The sequence below is a fragment of the Nerophis lumbriciformis genome, linkage group LG01 (genome assembly GCF_033978685.3).
Source record: "Nerophis lumbriciformis linkage group LG01, RoL_Nlum_v2.1, whole genome shotgun sequence".
In the NCBI taxonomy this organism is placed as follows: Eukaryota; Metazoa; Chordata; class Actinopteri; order Syngnathiformes; family Syngnathidae; genus Nerophis; species Nerophis lumbriciformis.
This window is the reverse complement of record NC_084548.2, coordinates 10316928-10337141: the sequence shown is the minus strand read 5'-3', so window position 1 is coordinate 10337141 and position 20214 is coordinate 10316928. Positions and strand designations below refer to the sequence as shown.

At 42.8% G+C, this 20214-nt stretch overlaps 1 protein-coding gene across 2 annotated transcripts in view; it reads right to left on the bottom strand.

The window, feature by feature from the left end:
• Nucleotides 1–20214, bottom strand: part of nphp4 (nephronophthisis 4) — a 462240-nt gene that overhangs the window by 334754 nt on the left and 107272 nt on the right. For both annotated transcript variants that reach the window (XM_061974673.1, XM_061974681.1), the window contains exon 5: nucleotides 16278–16427. In XM_061974673.1, coding sequence (XP_061830657.1) covers nucleotides 16278–16427 — 150 coding nt within the window. The remainder of the gene's footprint in view (nucleotides 1–16277; nucleotides 16428–20214) is intronic.

Sequence of the window (20214 nt, the reverse complement as noted above, 5' to 3'; positions counted from 1 at the left end):
CCCCAGTGGGACGTCGATGTGAATGACTATGAGAAACCTTGGAGCTATATATATATATATATATATATAGCTAGAATTCACTGAAAGTCAAGTAGTCAAGTATTTCTTATATATATATATATATATATATATATATATATATATATAAATACGAAATACTTGACTTGGGGAATTCTAGTTGTAAATATACTCCTCCCCTCTTAACCACGCCCCCAACCACGCCCCCCGCCCCGCCCCCAACCACGCCCCCCGCCACCCCCACCTCCCGAAATCGGAGGTCTCAAGGTTGACAAGTATGTTTGCTGGGTCACGGCAGATTTACAAGGCATGGACACCAGGGCCGGCCCGTGGCATAGGCCGTATAGGCAAATGCTAAGGGCGCCGTCCATCAGGGGGCGCCACGCCAGTGCCACAAATGTTGGAGAAAAAAAAAAAAAAGTTGGTACTATTATTTCTAAATACAAAAAATAATCCCACGTTAATTAACATGCAAAGTATAGCCTATACAGAGGTGGGTAGTAACGCGCTACATTTACTCCGTTACATCTACTTGAGTAACTTTTGGGATAAATTGTACTTCTAAGAGTAGTTTTAATGCAACATACTTTTACTTTTACTTGAGTATATTTATAGAGAAGAAACGCTACTTTTACTCCGCTACTTTTACTACGCTACTTTTATCTACATTCAGCTCGCTACTCGCTACTAATTTTTATCGATCTGTTAATGCACGCTTTCTTTGTTTTGGTCTGTCAGACAGACCTTCATAGTGCCTGCGTTTCAACAAATACAGTCACTGGTGACGTTCACTCCGTTCCACCAATCAGATGCAGTCACTGGTGACGTTGGACCAATCAAACAGAGCCAGGGGTCACATGACCTGACTTAAACAAGTTGAAAAACTTATTGGGGTGTTACCATTTAGTGGTCAATTGTACGGAATATGTACTGTACTGTGCAATCTACTAATACAAGTTCCAATCAATCAATCAAAAGTGTGAAGGAAAAAAGACAATTTTTTATTTCAAAAGCCTAAAGACTGACTGCACAGTTCCTGTCTTCACAATAAAAGTGCCGCTCCATCACGCCTGCGCTTTCAAAATAAGAGTCTCCGAAAGCCTGCGCAAACAAGCTAGCAAGCTACGGAGTTTGCCGCCAATGTATTTCTTGTAAAGTGTATAAAAACGAATATGGAAGCTGGACATATAAGATGCCAAAAACCAACCACTTTCATGTGGTATTAGACATAAAGGAGGAACTTTTTTTCTCCTCCATTTGAAAACGTGGACGTTTGTCAGCACTACTGTCTGATTCCAATCAATGCAAGTCATCAGAATCAGGTAATACACCAACTTATATTCTTGTCTTCATGAAAGAAAGGAATCTATATGTGTTAAACATGCATGTATATTCATTAAAACACTATTAACATGTAAACAAAAACGGCAAAAAATATATATATAAATTATATACTGTATATATCAATGTATGTATATATATATATATATATATATATATATATATATATATATATATATATATATATATATATATATATATGTGTGTGTGTGTATATATATATATATGTATATATGTGTATATATATATATATATATATATATATATATATATATATATATATATATATATATATATATATATATAGATATATGATATGTGTGTGTATGTTACTCATCAGTTACTCAGTACTTGAGTAGTTTTTTTACAACATACTTTTTACTTTTACTCAAGTAAATATTTGGGTGACTACTCCTTACTTTTACTTGAGTAATACATCTCTAAAGTAACAGTACTCTTACTTGAGTACAATTTCTGGCTACTCTACCCACCTCTGAGCCTATATAATAGAAATATTATTTGTTACAACATTACGCCCCCCTAATTGTTATAAAGCACACTGTTTATGTTAAACATGCTTCACTGATTCGAGTACCGTATTTGGCGAGCATCGTTTTGTCCTACTAATTTTGGCGGTCCTTGAACTCACCTTAGTTTGTTTACATTTATAACTTTCTCCGACTTTCTAGGACGTGTTTTATGCCACTTCTTTTTCTGTCTCATTTTGTCCACCAAACTTTTAACGTTGTGCATGAATCCACAAAGGTGAGTTTTGTTGATGTTATTGACTTGTGTGGAGTGCTAATCAGACATATTTGGTCACTGCATGACTGCAAGCTAATCGATGCTAACATGCTATTTAGGCTAGCTATATGTACATATTGCATCATTATGCCTCATCTGTAGCTATATTTGAGGTCATTTAGTTTCCTTTAAGTCATCTTAATTAAATGTATATCTCATGACACACTATCTGTATGTAATATGGCTTTTAATTTTTTGCGGCTCCAGACAGATTTGTTTTTGTATTTTTGGTCCAATATGGCTCCTTCAACATTTTGGGTTGCCGGCCCCTGGTATATACACTTCACTGCCGATGTGGGGGGGCGCCACCTATAATCTTGCCTAGGGCGCCAGATTGGTTAGGGCCGGGCCTGATGGACACAGAGAGGCTTCAATGACTTTCACCTCACTGCTTGAATTGATTGTAAAATCAAATTGTCACTTTAGTTGTTTGCGTACCATAAAACCACCGGATGAGCGTGTTCAACATCTGGCAACCCACTGCTATTGCTGGTTTGCGACCACCTACCGGTTTCACTTGCGGGTAGAGATGTCTGATAATATCGGACTGCCGATAATATCGGCCGATAAATGCTTTAAAATGTAATATCGGAAATTATCGGTATCGGTTCCAAAAAGTAAAATGTATAACTTTTTCAAAACGCCGCTGTACAAAGTGGTACACGGATGTAGGGAGAAGTACAGAGCAGTTGCGTCTCCCAGTCATACTTGCCAACCCTCCCGATTTTCCCGGGAGACTCCCGAATTATAGTGGCCCTCCCGACAATCTCCCGGGGCAACCATTCTCCCGAATTTCTCCCAATTTCTACCCAGACAACAATATTGGGGTCGTGCCTGAAAGGCACATCATTTGTGTGCCGGCCCAATCACCTAATATCTACGGCTTTTCACACACACAATTGAATGCCAGGCATACTTGGTCAACAGCCATACAGGTCACACTGAGGGTGGCCGTATAAACAACTTTAACACTGTTGCAAATATGCGCGACAATGTGAACACACACCAAACAAGAATGACAAACACATTTCAGGAAAACATCCGCACCGTAACACAACATAAACACAACAGAACAAATACCCAGAACCCCTTGCAGCACTAACTCTTTCAGGATGCTACAATATACACCCCCCGCTGCCCCCTAACCCCCCACACCTCAACCCCGCCCACCTCAACCACCTCATGCTCTCTCAGGGAGACCATGTCTCAAATTCCAAGCTGCTGTTTTGAGGTATGTTAAAAAAAATAATGCACTTTGGGACTTCAATAATAAATATGGCAGTGCCATGTTGGCATTTTTTTCCATAACTAGAGTTGATTTATTTTGGAAAACCTTGTTACATTGTTTAATGCATCCAGCGGGGCATCACAACAAAATTAGGCATAATAATGTGTTAATTCCACGACTGTATATATCGGTATCGGTTGATATCGGAATCGGTAATTAAGAGTAGGACAATATCGGATATCGGCAAAAAAGCCATTATCGGACATCTCTACTTGCGGGGAAAACATTTTATTGTGGCCACTTTTCTGTTAATCACCACCGGCTTCACGGGTGGTTTCGAGGATAATATACAAGCCAGATACCATTAAAAAAAATCAAATAATGATTAGGCTAAAAAAAAAAAAAATCTGAAAAACTAATAAAGCTAGTTCAGTGTGTGTTTGGCAAGGTTTTTTTATGCTAAACATTGCACAATATATATACCGTATCTTTCGGACTATAAATCGCAGTTTTTTTCATAATTTGGCCGGGGGTGCGACTTATACTCAGGAGCGACTTATGTGTGAAGTTATTAACACATTACCATAAAATATCAAATAATATTATTTAGCTCATTCACGTAAGAGACTAGACGTATAAGATTTCATGGGATTTAGCGATTAGGAGTGACAGATTGTTTGGTAAACGTATAGCATGTTCTATATGTTATAGTTATTTGAATTACTCTTACCCAGAGGTGGGTAGAGTAGCCAGAAATTGTACTCAAGTAAGAGTACTGTTACTTTAGAGATTTATTACTCAAGTAAAAGTAATGAGTAGTCACCCAAATATTTACTTGAGTAAAAGTAAAAAGTATGTTGTGAAAAAACTACTCAAGTACTGAGTAACTGATGAGTAACATACACACACATATCATATATATATATATATATATATATACATATATATATATATATATCCATCCATCCATCCATCTTCTTCCGCTTATCCGAGGTCGGGTCGCGGGGGCAGCAGCCTAAGCAGGGAAGCCCAGACTTCCCTCTCCCCAGCCACTTCGTCCAGCTCCTCCCGGGGGATCCCGAGGCGTTCCCAGGCCAGCCGGGAGACATAGTCTTCCCAACGTGTCCTGGGTCTTCCTCGTGGCCTCCTACCGGTCGGACGTGCCCTAAACACCTCCTTAGGGAGGCGCTCGGGTGGCATCCTGACCAGATGCCCGAACCACCTCATCTGGCTCCTCTCGATGTAGAGGAGCAGCGGCTTTACTTTGAGCTCCTCCCGGATGGCAGAGCTTCTCACCCTATCTCTAAGGGAGAGCCCCGCCACCCGGCGGAGGAAACTCATTTCGGCCGCTTGTACCCGTGATCTTGTCCTTTCGGTCATAACCCAAAGCTCATGACCATAGGTGAGGATGGGAACGTAGATCGACAGGTAAATTGAGAGCTTTGCCTTCCGGCTCAGCTCCTTCTTCACTACAACGGATCGATACAGCGTCCGCATTACTGAAGACGCCGCACCGATCCGCCTATCGATCTCACGATCCACTCTTCCCTCACTCGTGAACAAGACTCCGAGGTACTTGAACTCCTCCACTTGGGGCAAGATCTCCTCCCCAACCCGGAGATGGCACTCCACCCTTTTCCGGGCGAGAACCATGGACTCGGACTTGGAGGTGCTGATTCTCATCCCAGTCGCTTCACACTCGGCTGCGAACCGATCCAGTGAGAGCTGAAGATCCTGGCCAGATGAAGCCATCAGGACCACATCATCTGCAAAAAGCAGAGACCTAATCCTGCAGCCACCAAACCGGATCCCCTCAACGCCTTGACTGCGCCTAGAAATTCTGTCCATAAAAGTTATGAACAGAATCGGTGACAAAGGGCAGCCTTGGCGGAGTCCAACCCTCACCGGAAACGTGTCCGACTTACTGCCGGCAATGCGAACCAAGCTCTGACACTGATCATACAGGGAGCGGACCGCCACAATCAGACAGTCCGAAACCCCATACTCTCTGAGCACTCCCCACAGGACTTCCCGAGGGACACGGTCGAATGCCTTCTCCAAGTCCACAAAGCACATGTAGACTGGTTGGGCAAACTCCCATGCACCCTCAAGGACCCTGCCGAGAGTATAGAGCTGGTCCACAGTTCCACGACCAGGACGAAAACCACACTGTTCCTCCTGAATCCGAGGTTCGACTATCCGGCGTAGCCTCCTCTCCAGTACACCTGAATAGACATTACCAGGAAGGCTGAGGAGTGTGATCCCACGATAGTTAGAACACACCCTCCGGTTCCCCTTTTTAAAGAGAGGAACCACCACCCCGGTCTGCCAATCCAGAGGTACTGCCCCCGATGTCCACGCGATGCTGCAGAGTCTTGTCAACCAAGACAGCCCTACAGCATCCAGAGCCTTAAGGAACTCCGGGCGGATCTCATCCACCCCCGGGGCCTTGCCACCGAGGAGCTTTTTAACTACCTCAGCAACCTCAGCCCCAGAAATAGGAGAGCCCACCACAGATTCCCCAGGCACTGCTTCCTCATAGGAAGACGTGTTGGTGGGATTGAGGAGGTCTTCGAAGTATTCCCTCCACCGATCCACAACTTCCGCAGTCGAGGTCAGCAGAACACCATCCGCACCATACACGGTGTTGGTAGTGCACTGCTTCCCCTTTCTGAGGCGGCGGATGGTGGTCCAGAATCGCTTCGAAGCCGTCCGGAAGTCGTTTTCCATGGCTTCCCCGAACTCCTCCCATGTCCGAGTTTTTGCCTCCGCGACCGCTGAAGCCGCACACCGCTTGGCCTGTCGCTCCCTGTCCGCTGCCTCAGGAGTCCCATGAGCCAAAAGAACCCGATAGGACTCCTTCTTCAGCTTGACGGCATCCCTCACCGCCGATGTCCACCAACGGGTTCTAGGATTACCGCCACGACAGGCACCAACTACCTTGCGGCCACAGCTCCAATCAGCCGCCTCGACAATAGAGGTGCGGAACATGGTCCACTCGGACTCAATGTCCAGCACCTCCCTCGAGACATGTTCAAAGTTCTTCCGGAGGTGAGAATTGAAACTCTCTCTGACAGGAGACTCTGCCAGACGTTCCCAGCAAACCCTCACAATGCGTTTGGGCCTGCCAGGTCTGTCCGGCATCCTCCCCCACCATCGCAGCCAACTCACCACCAGGTGGTGATCGGTAGAAAGCTCCGCCCCTCTCTTCACCCGAGTGTCCAAAACATGAGGCCGCAAATCCGATGACACAACTACAAAGTCGATCATAGAACTGCGGCCTAGGGTGTCCTGGTGCCAAGTGCACATATGGACACCCTTATGCTTGAACATGGTATTCGTTATGGACAATCCGTGACGGGCACAAAAGTCCAATAACAAAACACCACTTGGGTTCAGATCCGGGCAGCCATTCTTCCCCATCACGCCTCTCCAGGTTTCACTGTCGTTGCCAATATGAGCGTTGAAGTCCCCCAGTAGAACGAGGGAATCACCCGGGGGAGCACCCTCAAGTACTCCCTCGAGTGAATCCAAAAAGGGTGGGTACTCTGAGCTGCTGTTTGGCGCGTAAGCGCAAACAACAGTCAGGACCCGTCCCCCCACCCGAAGGCGGAGGGAAGCTACCCTCTCGTCCACCGGGTTGAACTCCAACATGCAGGCTCTGAGCCGGGGGGCAACAAGAATTGCCACCCCAGCCCGTCGCCTCTCACTGCTGGCAACGCCAGAGTGGAAGAGAGTCCAGCCCCTCTCGAGAGAACTGGTTCCAGAGCCCTTGCTGTGCGTCGAGGTGAGTCCGACTATATCCAACCGGAACTTCTCTACCTCGCGCACTAGCTCAGGCTCCTTCCCCCCCAGCGAGGTGACGTTCCACGTCCCAAGAGCTAGCTTCTGTAGCCGAGGATCGGACCGCCAAGTGCCCTGCCTTCGGCTACCGCCCAGCTCACATTGCACCCGACCTCTATGGCCCCTGCTATGGGTGGTGAGCCCATTGGATGGGGGACCCACGTTGCCTCTTCGGGCTGTGCCCGGCCGGGCCCCATGGGGACAGGCCCGGCCACCAGGCGCTCGCCATCGTGCCCCAACTCCGGGCCTGGCTCCGGAGGGGGGCCCCGGTGACCCGCGTCCGGGCGAGGGAAATCTGAGTCTCGGTTCTTGCATTTCCATAGAAGTCTTCGAGCTGCTCTTTGTCTGATCCCTCACCTAGGACCTGTTTGTCTTGGGAGACCCTACCAGGGGGCATGGAAGCCCCCGAACAACATAGCTCCTAGGATCATTGGGACACGCAAACTCCTCTACCACGTTAAGGTGGCAGCTCAGAGAGGAGTATATATATATATATATATATATATATATATATATATATATATATATATATATACATATATACACATATATACACATACATTGATATATACAGTATATCATTTATATTTATTTATTTTGCCGTTTTTGTTTACATGTTAAAGGTGTTTTAATGAATATACATGCATGTTTAACACATATAGATTCCTTTCTTTCATGTTGACAAGAATATAAGTTGGTGTATTACCTGATTCTGATGACTTGCATTGATTGTAATCAGACAGCAGTGCTTAACGTCCACGTTTTCAAATGGAGGAGAAAAAAAGTTCCTCCTTTCTGTCTAATACCACATGAAAGTGGTTGGTTTTTGGTATCTTATTTGTCCAGCTTCCATATTCGTTTTCACACACTTTACAAGAAATACATTGGCGGCAAATTCCGTAGCTTGCTAGCTTGTTTGCGCTGGCTTTCGGAGACTCTTATTTTGAAAGCGCAGGCGGGATGGAGCGGCACTTTTATTGTGAAGACAGGAACTGTGCAGTCAGTCTTTAGGCTTGTGATGGGATGTACGTTTGAAATAAAAAAGTCTTTTTTCCTTCACACTTTTGATTGATTGATTGAAACTTGTATTAGTAGATTGCACAGTACAGTACATATTCCGTACAATTGACCACTAAATGGTAACACCCCAATAAGTTTTTCAACTTGTTTAAGTCAGGTCATGTGACCGCCTGGCTCTGTTTGATTGGTCCAACGTCACCAGTGACTGCATCTGATTGGTGGAACGGAGTCAAACGTCACTAGTGACTGCATTTTATTGGTGGAACGGAGTGAAACGTCACCAGTAACGCAGGCACTTTGAAGGTCTGTCTGACAGACCAAAACAAACAAAGCGTGCATTAACAGATCGATAAAAATTAGTAGCGAGTAGCGAGCTGAATGTAGATAAAAGTAGCGGAGTAAAAGTAGCGTTTCTTCTCTATAAATATACTCAAGTAAAAGTAAAAGTAAGTTGCATTAAAACTACTCTTAGAAGTACAATTTATCCCAAAAGGTACTCAAGTAGATGTAACGGAGTAAATGTAGCGCGTTACTACCCACCTCTGCTCTTACCATAATATGTTACGTTAACATACCAGGCACGTTCTCAGTTGGTTATTTATGCCTCATATAACGTACACTTATTCAGCCTGTTGTTCACTATTCTTTATTTATTTTAAATTGCCTTTCAAATGTCTATTCTTGGTGTTGGCTTTTATCAAATAAATTTCCCCCAAAAATGCGACTTATACTCCAGTGCGACTTATACATGTTTTTTTCGTTCTTTATTATGCATTTTCGGCAGGTGCGACTTACACGCCGGTGCGACTTATACTCCGAAAAATACGGTACAGTATATATTCCATGTCAAAGTTTCCTAAAGAAAACTGATGGTATGTTTGTGTATGGAGAATAAGAAAAGTCTAAAAATTAATAAACAGGCTTTTACAGTTCAGTACAAGTGTACACATACATTGACAAAGTGGTCACGACAAACTTGAGTGTATTGTTGACTCGGCTTAAATGACAAGAGATTAATCGCAGAAAGATATCATTTGGCAGTTTCTCTGTGTTTTTTGGTTGATTTAACAACTTGTTTTTCTTTATGATGAACTGTCTTATATAGGAACTATAATAGCTTTTGACAGAATGCCAATTGGAGCAATTTCCAAAGGCGAGAACAGCTTGCGTATATTAGGGATGAGTCCATTTAATATTTAAACCGATACAGTACCAATTTTTGGTTGATTTAACAACTTGTTTTTCTTTATGATGAACTATCTTATATAGGAACTATATTAGCTTTTTACAGAATGCCAATTGGAGCAATTTCCAAAGGTGAGAACAGCTTATGTATATTAGGGATGAGTCCATTTCCTATTTGAACCGATACAGTACCAATGTCCAGTACCTGAGAATTGATACTCAACAATACCAATGTTTAGTACGTTTGTGTGTGTTCATGTGTAAATAAATGATAACTGTTCTGTCCAGCTGTTATATCTTGTTTTCTTACACTTCAGAGTCTCATTTGCCAGTATTACGTAGTAGACTTTGCATTCAAATGCAGTTCCAACTTCTGCCAAGTTGGCAGTAGTGTATAGGCTACGGTGTTGCCTTCACCGGGAAGTAGATTTTGCCATTGAGCTGAATGTGCCAATCTTGTTTTTTTATTGCTACAATCAATCAATCAATCAATCAATCAATTCCTTTATTGTCATTGTCACAATAACACTTAAGTCATACATGTCAACGAGATTTTGTTTGAGCTTTGTCAAGCGGCATAGAAACTGCATTGAAGTGCAGGTTGACCATAGTTTACAGTTTAGCATTGTCGGGAAGATGTCTGATGGGTGTTACGTTGATGTTGCAGCAATGCAATGACCAGAGCACAATTATTGAGGTGGTGAAGAGTGAGGTAATAAGATGGTCCGGGGCAGCAAAGGGGCAGGCTGTTCATTTAGCAGTCTCACAGCCTGGGGATACAGACTGTGAGACATTCTGGTGGTCCTGGCGCGAATCGATCAATACCTCCAAAGTGTTTGTATTGTAAGTATTGTATTTAATAAACATCAGCTGTTTGATTGTAACGTGCATCTCGGATGTAGTTTTGATTACCAACATTAGAGGTGTTGAAATTCCTGTTTAAAATTGCTAATGCTAATTGGTAGCACAAGTGAATTTTGAAAAGTGGAGCCTTACTGTGCTTTTGAGCGTTTTCTATCAGGCATGCTTGCTTTGTTGGCATGGAAACTTGTAACTGTATCTAGAAAAAGTTATATGCAACAAAAGTAGCAAACCATGGTACTGTTTGACACTACGTGACTCGATGGAATTCGGCCGGTTCCTTAAAAAGTACCAAGTTTGGTACCCGTCCATGCGTACAACCAAGCAATGGTTAAGAATAACAGAGACCGAATGAGTTTCACACCAACGGCTGATTAGCATGACTAACATTTTAAAGGGGAACATTATCACCAGACCTATGTAAGCGTCAATATATACCTTGATGTTGCAGAAAAAAGACCATATATATTTTTTAACCGATTTCCGAACTCTAAATGGGTGAATTTTGGCGAATTAAACGCCTTTCTATTATTCGCTCTCGGAGCGATGACTCGTCACATCGGGAAGCAATCCGCCATTTTCTCACTTTCGTCGGTGTGTTGTCGGAGGGTGTAACAACACGAACAGGGACGGATTCAAGTTGCACCAGTGGCCCAAAGATGAGAAAGTGTCAAGAAATTGGACGAAATTTGTTCAAAATACGAGGCTGTGGGGAAAGCCGACGAAATGGTCAGTCGTTTGTTCCGCACACTTTACCGACGAAAGCTATGCTACGACAGAGATGGCAAGAATGTGTGGATATCCTGCGACACTCAAAGCAGATGCTGACATCAACTCCAAAACTGGACAGATCAGCTTTCAGGAAAAGAGAGCGGATGAGGGTATGTCTACAGAATATATGAATTGATGAAAACTTTATTCATTACTAGCGGTTTTACGTAAATTATTATACATAAACTGTGTTTACCAATAATTTAGCTTAAAAACATTTATTTTTTTCAATCATTCGAGTACATTCGGGTAGTCTTGTGTAATGCATTTTGTGTCTATTTAGGTATGGTTAACCTGAGTGCTGAAATCGTGGAAAAATATATGTTCTTAGCGCGCCTGAAATGGGCTGTCTGCACTCTCAAAGTGCATGTTGTTGCCAAATGTATTTCATATGCTGTAAACCTAGTTCATAGTTGTTAGTTTCCTTTAATGCCAAACAAACACATACCAATCGTTGGTTAGAAGGCGATCGCCAAATTCGTCCTCGCTTTCTCCCGTGTCGCTGGCTGTCGTGTCGTTTTCGTCGGTTTCGCTTGCATACGGTTCAAACCGATATGGCTCAATAGCTTCAGTTTCTTCTTCAATTTTGTTTTCGTTACCTGCCTCCACACTACAACCATCCGTTTCAATACATGCGGAATCTGTTGAATCGCTTAAGCCGCTGAAATCCGAGTCTGAATCCGCTATACCTTGCTGTTCTATCCGCCATGTTTGTTTGTATTGGCATCACTGTGTGACGTCACAGGAAAATGGACGGATGTATATATCCATCCATCCATTTTCTACCGCTTATTCCCTTTGGGGTCGCGGGGGGCGCTGGAGCCTATCTCAGCTACAATCGGGCGGAAGGCGGGGTCCACCCTGGACAAGTCGCCACCTCATCGCAGGGCCAACACAGATTGACAGACAACATTCACACTCACATCCACACACTAGGGCCAATTTAGTGTTGCCAATCAACTTATCCCCAATAACGATGGTTAAAATCAGGCACTTTGAAGCTTTTTTAAGGGATATTGCATGATGGGTAAAATTTTGAAAAAAACTTCGAAAAATAAAAAAACTGGGAACTGATTTTTAATGGTTTTAACCCTTCTGAAATTGTGATAATGTTCCCCTTTAAAGTGCATGCTGGATGCTGACCATTCATGATACTTCAAATGTAACTACCGTATTTTTCGGACTATAAGTCGCAGTTTTTTTCATAGTTTGGCCGGGCTCCAGTGCGATTTATATATGTTTTTTTTCCTTCTTTATTATGCATCTTCGGCAGGTGCGATTTATAATCCAAAAAATACTGTACTGCCATCTTGTGGAGTTAATAAAATGACAAGACTGCATCTCAAACTACTTCAGAATGATCATTCTATTGCTGTGTGTCCTTGTGTCAAAGACCTGTGACCGCCATGCCTCAAACAAACACAGAAATAACTGATTGTTTTTATTTGGCTGAAGAGAGCAGCTGAAGCGTCGGATGAAACAGTAAAAGTACACAATCTCAACGCTCCAGCACAACAGCAAGAACATCAACACTGTGATTTTAATCTCTTCAACAGCAGTAAATGCGACCACTGAGAATTTGATTGCAGCCGTTGTCTCCAGAGCGTTGTTTTGAAAGCGGGTGTGAATATCAAGCCAGTGGCTGTGGGTCTTAAAAGGAAGCTTAGGTCTCCACTGCTCACAGACCCAGAACATGAAGAGGATTAGCCTGTTGCCATACCTTGCACAAACTCCCAATGATTGCGGCTAAGGAAGTGACAGACTTCATTACATTCCCCCCGAGTAACTCACTTCCTGAGCACTTTAGACATTTAAACTTATGATTGAAAAAAAGTTTGCAAAGAGATTGGGGTTAAAAGGCATGAAAAATGTACATAATGCAAGCTCCTGAAGTCTTCTTTAGAACATTGCACAAGATAGGTTGACCCGGGTCATATTTGAGCCCATTCATGCAAAATTTGCTATAATAGGTTTTTAAACAGTAATTTACTTTGAATAGTACATATAAGACATGTTATAATGTTACTTTAAAATCAAGTAGGAACTTAAAAGCACAGTGGTACTTCATCTTATGACTTCATACTGTAAGTTTTTGATGAACGTCACTGTGAACCTTGTAAGATCCAACCAAAACATCCGGTGTCGGACTCGAAAGCATTACCTATGAGCTAACAAGACATAACTATGTTTTTCCAAACATAGGTTTGGAAGAAAGTGAGTGTAAAGGACAGTGCTGAGAAGAAGCGGAGGATTTTCATTAAATTAAAGAAAGAAATCATCAAAACACATGACCAAGGGGTGCGTGTCGCCGACTTGGCAGAGCAGTACGAACAAAGCACAGCAAGTCTGCACTATACTGAAGCAGGAGTTGATAAAGGCTGTTATAACACCAGTCAGGGTCGTTAAAATAATTTCCCAACGGTGTATCCATGAAAATATGGAAAAGCAGCTGATGGTGTGATTGACAGTCCACTCTCAAAAGTAAATTATTTACATGAATATTACATTACTTTGTAGAACTAATGTAGTTTATTGTAGTACATTCTATTGTATTGCTTTTATTGTTGATCGACAAGTTTGTTTTCATATTTAATAGCATGTTTTAATGTTAAAATTATGGTGTTTTTGCATGCAAAAGACCAAATAATTGAATTTCAATTTATTTCAAGAGGTACAACCGAATCGACGTCTCTTGTAAAAATTAATCGACAAGGATTTGTTATTGTCACTTAATAAAATTGTAATTGATAGACAGCCAATAATGTTCATCTTTACACTTTTAGACTTAGACTTAGAGGCCTACTGAAACCCACTACTACCGACCACGCAGTCTGATAGTTTATATATCAATGATGAAATCTTAACATTGCAACACATGCCAATACGGCCGGGTTAGCTTACTAAAGTGCAATTTTAAATTTCGCGCAAAATATCCTGCTGAAAACGTCTCGGTATGATGACGTTAGCGCGTGATGTCACGGATTGTAGAGGACATTTTGGGACAGCATGGTGGCCAGCTATTAAGTCGTCTGTTTTCATCGCAAAATTCCACAGTATTCTGGACATCTGTGTTGGTGAATCTTTTGCAATTTGTTCAATGAACAATGGAGACAGCAAAGAAGAAAGCTGTAGGTGGGAAGCGGTGTATTGCAGCCGTCTGCAGCAAAACAAACACAGCCGGTGTTTCATTGTTTACATTCCCGGAAGATGACAGTCAAGCTTTACCATTGGCCTGTGGAGAACTGGGACAACAGAGACTCTTACCAGGAGGACTTTGAGTTGGATGCGCAGACACGGTACCGTGAGTACGCATGCAGCTGCGGCTTCCAAACATTTGATCGCTTGCCCGTACGTGCGTGCCGCTATGTGCATGTCACGTACGTAACTTTGGGGAAATATATGTGCTGTATGAACTTTGGGGAGGTGAACGGTACTTTGGGCTGTGGGATTGAGTGTGTTGTGCAGGTGTTTGAGTTGTATTGACGGGCATCCTAGTCACATCCGTTGTGTCCTTGGGCAAGACACTTCACCCCTTGCTCCTGATGGCTGCTGGTTAGCGCCTTGCATGGCAGCTCCCGCCATCAGTGTGTGAATGTGTGTGTGAATGGGTGAATGTGGAAATACTGTCAAAGCGCTTTGAGTACCTTGAAGGTAGAAAAGTGCTATACAAGTATAACCCATTTATCATTATTATCATTTATATGGACGGGAGGGGGGAGGTGTTTGTTATGCAGGATTAATTTGTGGCATATTAAATATAAGCCTGGTTGTGTTGTGGCTAATAGAGTATATATATGTCTTGTGTTTATTTACTGTTTTAGTCATTCCCAGCTGAATATCAGGTCCCACCCGCCTCTCACAGCATCTTCCCTATCTGAATCGCTCCCACTGCCCTCTAGTCCTTCACTCTCACTTTCCTCATCCACAAATCTTTCATCCTCGCTCAAATTAATGGGGAAATCGTCGCTTTCTCGGTCCGAATCGCTCTCGCTGCTGGTGGCCATGATTGTAAACAATGTGCAGATGTGAGGAGCTCCACAAACTGTGACGTCACGCTACTCGTCTGCTACTTCCGGTACAGGCAAGGCTTTTTTATCAGCGACCAAAAGTTGCGAACTTTATCGTCGATGTTCTCTACTAAATCCTTTCAGCAAAAATATGGCAATATCGCGAAATGATCAAGTATGACACATAGAATGGACCTGCTATCCCCGTTTGAATAAGAAAATCACATTTCAGTAGGCCTTTAAACTTCCTTTTTATTGTCATTCAAATTTGAACTTTACAGCACAGATAAGAACGAAATGTCGTTACATAAGCTTATGGTAGTGCAGGATAAAAAAGCAATAAGGTGCATATATAAATAAATAAATATATATAAATAATATATATAATTTTTATATAAAATAAATAAATATATATAATAAATAAATAAAGATAAATATATTGCACTTTTTCACATGCGTCCACGTTTATGGATGTATGTTATATTGTCTTTTTTATTCCAGCGAGTTAATCCATTTTGGGGGGAGTTGAGGGGATAATTTAATTATGATGCGTTCAAGAGTCTTACGGCCTGAGGGAAGAAGCTGTTACAGAACCTGGAGGTTCTGCTTCGGAGGCTGCGGAACCTCTTTCTAGAGTCCAGCAGTGAAAACAGTCCTTGGTGGGGGTGGGAGGAGTCTTTGCAGATTTTCTGAGCCCTGGTCAGGCAGCGGCTTTTTGCGATCTCCTGGATGGGAGCTCTACAGTACTGAATACAACTACTTTTTGCACTGATTGCCATGTTTACAGGACATCTTGCATTTTAAATCTGTTGATTTATTTTTCACTGTTTCTTTTGTTTCTATTTAATTTACTTTAATAGGTCTTAAAAATAAGCTTCAAATCACATGTATGGAAATAATCGTTTGACTAATTGAAAGGCAATTCACTGACCAGTCGACTATCAAAACAATTGTTAGTTTTTGTGTTAGTATTTTGGGTTGCGAGCTCCATCACAGAACCAATTCAACTCGTGTCAATGTACTTTTTCACTGACCAAAAAGAGCAATGCCGCAATTCCCATTTCTACCAACTGAAATATATATATTTTTTTCGATCTGACAAAATATCGAAGCATATATAGACAAAAGACATCATTCTCCATGCAGCACTCTGGATCTCAAACATTGAATAATGATTTTAATGTCAGTGGTGAGTTTACCTGTTGGAGAAGGTGCGAGACCAGGAATGTTCTCATCTTTGGACACAAGGACATTCTCTGGAAGCAGGTGCATCATGGGAGCCAATGAAGGATGGCCTTTTAACCCACACTCCAAGTGTGCTCCGTCAATGGTTTTCAAAAGATCGCCGTCTGCCAACGACATGATTTATCATACATGAAGAAAGCTGATATGATGAATACATTTGAATAAATATGATATTCCACTCATCCAACAAAATAACTATTAATCACTTCCTTGATACATAACATGTAACATGACACCCAACACGCAGACACTTATCATTTTTCAACATTTCATTTGGCTGTCAGAGACTTCGCCACAATGTTCCTTTACTCGCCAGTATCATTTTCCAGGCCTTTACCGAAATGACAAGCAGTCCAATTGGAAAATATGCTCCTCTGTGAAGGCGACGGCGGCATAGATGGGACCCGAGCTGTGAGCGATGAGGACGACATTGTCATCTCTCAAGCAGGCCAACCGACGACATGTGGCTCGCAACACAATCCGCAATCATCGACACGAAGCACAAACCATCTGGAGGGTGAGCAAATGGTGATGCGTCACGTATACGTTGGCTTTCTTCACCATGTTTCACTCCGATAGGGGTTAATAATTGCACTTGTAGCGGCATGAGTGACAATCAAGAGAAGAAGTTCACTCCTACAGGGCGAGGCAGCAACCTCAAGTGAAAACCGTCTCGCAACGCTGACAGTTTGGGATGATGGGACATCGTGGAAGAAAAAAATAGTACTGTTGGTCTTGAACCCACAACATGCAGAGATGGCAGGCATAGTGCAGGTAAACATGACTTTAATTAGGGCTGGGCGATGTGTCAGTTTGTAAGATATATCGATATATTTTGAAACAAGATATTAATTAAGAAAATATCTTAATATCGATATCATTTATTTCCCGTTAAAATGACCAAACTGGGCTTATTTGTTGTGTTCCTTGTTCTCCCCAGCTTCTCACTCCCTCTCAACACTCTTCATGGGCTATTAAACCCCTCTCCTTCCTCCTTCCAAGACGCTTGCATGTATAAGAACATCCATGATTGGTTCGTTGTTTACTATTATGAGTCACCATTGGTTGAGATTAAGGCAAAACATTAGAGACAGGCCAATCGGAGGCAAGATAGGGCGGGTCATGGAACCAGGAAGGGAAATCCCAACAGACCAGTGACGTGCAGTCAGGGGAGGCAGGTGAGGCGGGGGCCTCACGTGCCATCATGGAAAAAAAATAATTAAATTGTTATATGTATCCAGTGATTATACTATAAAGTTATTTTCCATTTAACTTCACCAGTTTTAGATTATTTTTATTCAAAATCGCTGAATTTTCAAATTTGCCGTTCAAATACTGAGAAGAGACTTGCGGTGATCAGTAGCCAGTTGAGGCACGTCACTGAGTTGAGCCTCACCATGGATTGCGTCCTGGGTATGACGTTAAAGGATATACCTTGATGTTTCAGAAAAAAGACCATATATTTTTTTAACCGATTTCCGAACTCTAAATGGGTGAATTTTGGCGAATTAAACGCCTTTCTAATATTCGCTCTCGGAGCGATGACGTCACGACGTGGCGTCACATCGGGAAGCAATCCGCCATTTTCTCAAACACCGAGTCAAATCAGCTCTGTTATTTTCCGTTTTTTCGACTGTTTTCCGTACCTTGGAGACATCATGCCTCGTCGGTGTGTTGTCGGAGGGTGTAACAACACGAACAGGGACGGATTCAAGTTGCACCAGTGGCCCAAAGATGCAAAAGTGGCAAGAAATTGGACGTTTGTTCCGCACACTTTACCGACGAAAGCTATGCTACGACAGAGATGGCAAGAATGTGTGGATATCCTGCGACACTCAAAGCAGATGCATTTCCAACGATAAAGTCAAAGAAATCTGCCGCCAGACCCCCATTGAATCTGCCGGAGTGTGTGAGCAATTCAGGGACAAAGGACCTCGGTAGCACGGCAAGCAATGGAGGGCAGCTTGTTCCCGCAGACGAGCGAGCTAAACCCCCTGGATGTCTTGGCTCACACCGTCCCTTAAACTGGACAGATCAGCTTTCAGGAAAAGAGCGCGGATGAGGGTATGTCTACAGAATATATTAATTGATGAAAATTGGGCTGTCTGCACTCTCAAAGTGCATGTTGTTGCCAAATGTATTTCATATGCTGTAAACCTAGTTCATAGTTGTTAGTTTCCTTTAATGCCAAACAAACACATACCAATCGTTGGTTAGAAGGCGATCACCGAATTCGTCTTTGCTTTGTCCCGTGTCGCTGGCTGTCGTGTCTTTTTCGTTGGTTTCGCTTGCTTTCGGTTCAAACCGATATGGCTCAATAGCTTCAGTTTCTTCTTCAATTTCGTTTTCGCTACCTGCCTCCACACTACAACCATCCTTTTCAATACATTCGTAATCTGTTGAATCGCTTAAGCCGCTGAAATCCGAGTCTGAATCCGAGCTAATGTCACTATAGCTTGCTGTTCTTTCCGCCATGTTTGTTTGTGTTGGCTTCACTATGTGACGTCACAGGAAAATGGACGGGTGTTTATAACGATGGTTAAAATCAGGCACTTTGAAGCTTTTTTTAGGGATATTGCGTGATGGGTAAAATTTTGAAAAAAACTTCGAAAAATATAATAAGCCACTGGGAACTGATTTTTAATGGTTTTATCCATTCTGAAATTGTGATAATGTTCCCCTTTAAACTACATCCAGGCATGAGATGGGAGGTTGTGTGTGGGGTTAATGAGTCCCAACTAACGTCTATAAAATGCACACAAAGAACCGTTTGTACCTTCTCTTGTGACTGGCGGGCGGTCAGCGCCATAAAGCTGAGCGGGTCCCCGGGTAATTGGGGCGCGGACAACCAACAGGACAGACTAAGTTCAAAAGCCCAGTAAGGCAATTAGTCTAGGAGAAGGATCTCTGATATAAAATACCCCTTCCAACCCGCACCAAGCCAGCGTGGAAGGTGTAGGCTAATAACCAGTATGAAAAGTACGCCAAGAAGACGGCCCCCAGTCCCCAGCAGTTCCAGAGGGAACAGTGCAGTGGCAGGGAGCAGCTAGAGATCGTTCACTATGGCAGAAACATGCTGAGGCTTTCGTCCAGCAGTGGACTGACAACGGCTGATGATGATGATGGATTGCGCAATGACTCGGCTAACTGCTGGCCTGCTGTGCAGTGAGACCGTATTGCTATATGAATTATATTATACATTTCCATAGTTTAGTTAGCTGAGGTATATATTGTACAGTGTATTTTGTCAACAACTGTATGTGTGTAACGTATTTCTTGTGCTTGAGCAATCATAAAACTGCTGCGAAGACGCACTGTGTGAGGCTCGCAGTAATCCCGCCTCCTGGTGGTAGAGGGCGGTAGTGATCCCAGAGAGCATTCTTGCGACTACTCGGCTGCAGAAGAAGTGACAACAAGCAGCAACAATTAGCAGCGATCGTTTATTTTTTCCTCTTGCCTGGACTATTAACATGGAGGATTACATATCTAAAATAAAACAGTTTTCTAAACTGGACATTCAATCGAAGCAGGAGGTAATACTTAAAGGAAGATCTCCATCGAGACAGAGAGACTTTTAAAACTGAAGAAAGATAAGGAAGACTTCTATAAACAAGTTATCGATGCTTCTGTTCAAAAGGAGCAGCGTATGGACTTCATTTATAATTAAAGGTAAGACCATAATAACGTTTTTTTTTTTTTTTATTAAATGTGCTTTTTTTGTGTGCTACAGTTTGTATGTGTAAAGTCAAAGTTAAGTTAAAGTAGCAATGATTGTCACACACACACTAGGTGTGGTGAAATTTGTCCTCTGCATTTGACCCATCCCCTTGCTCACCCCCTGGGAGGTGAGGGGAGCAGTGGGCAGCAGCCGCGCCGCGCCCGGGAATCATT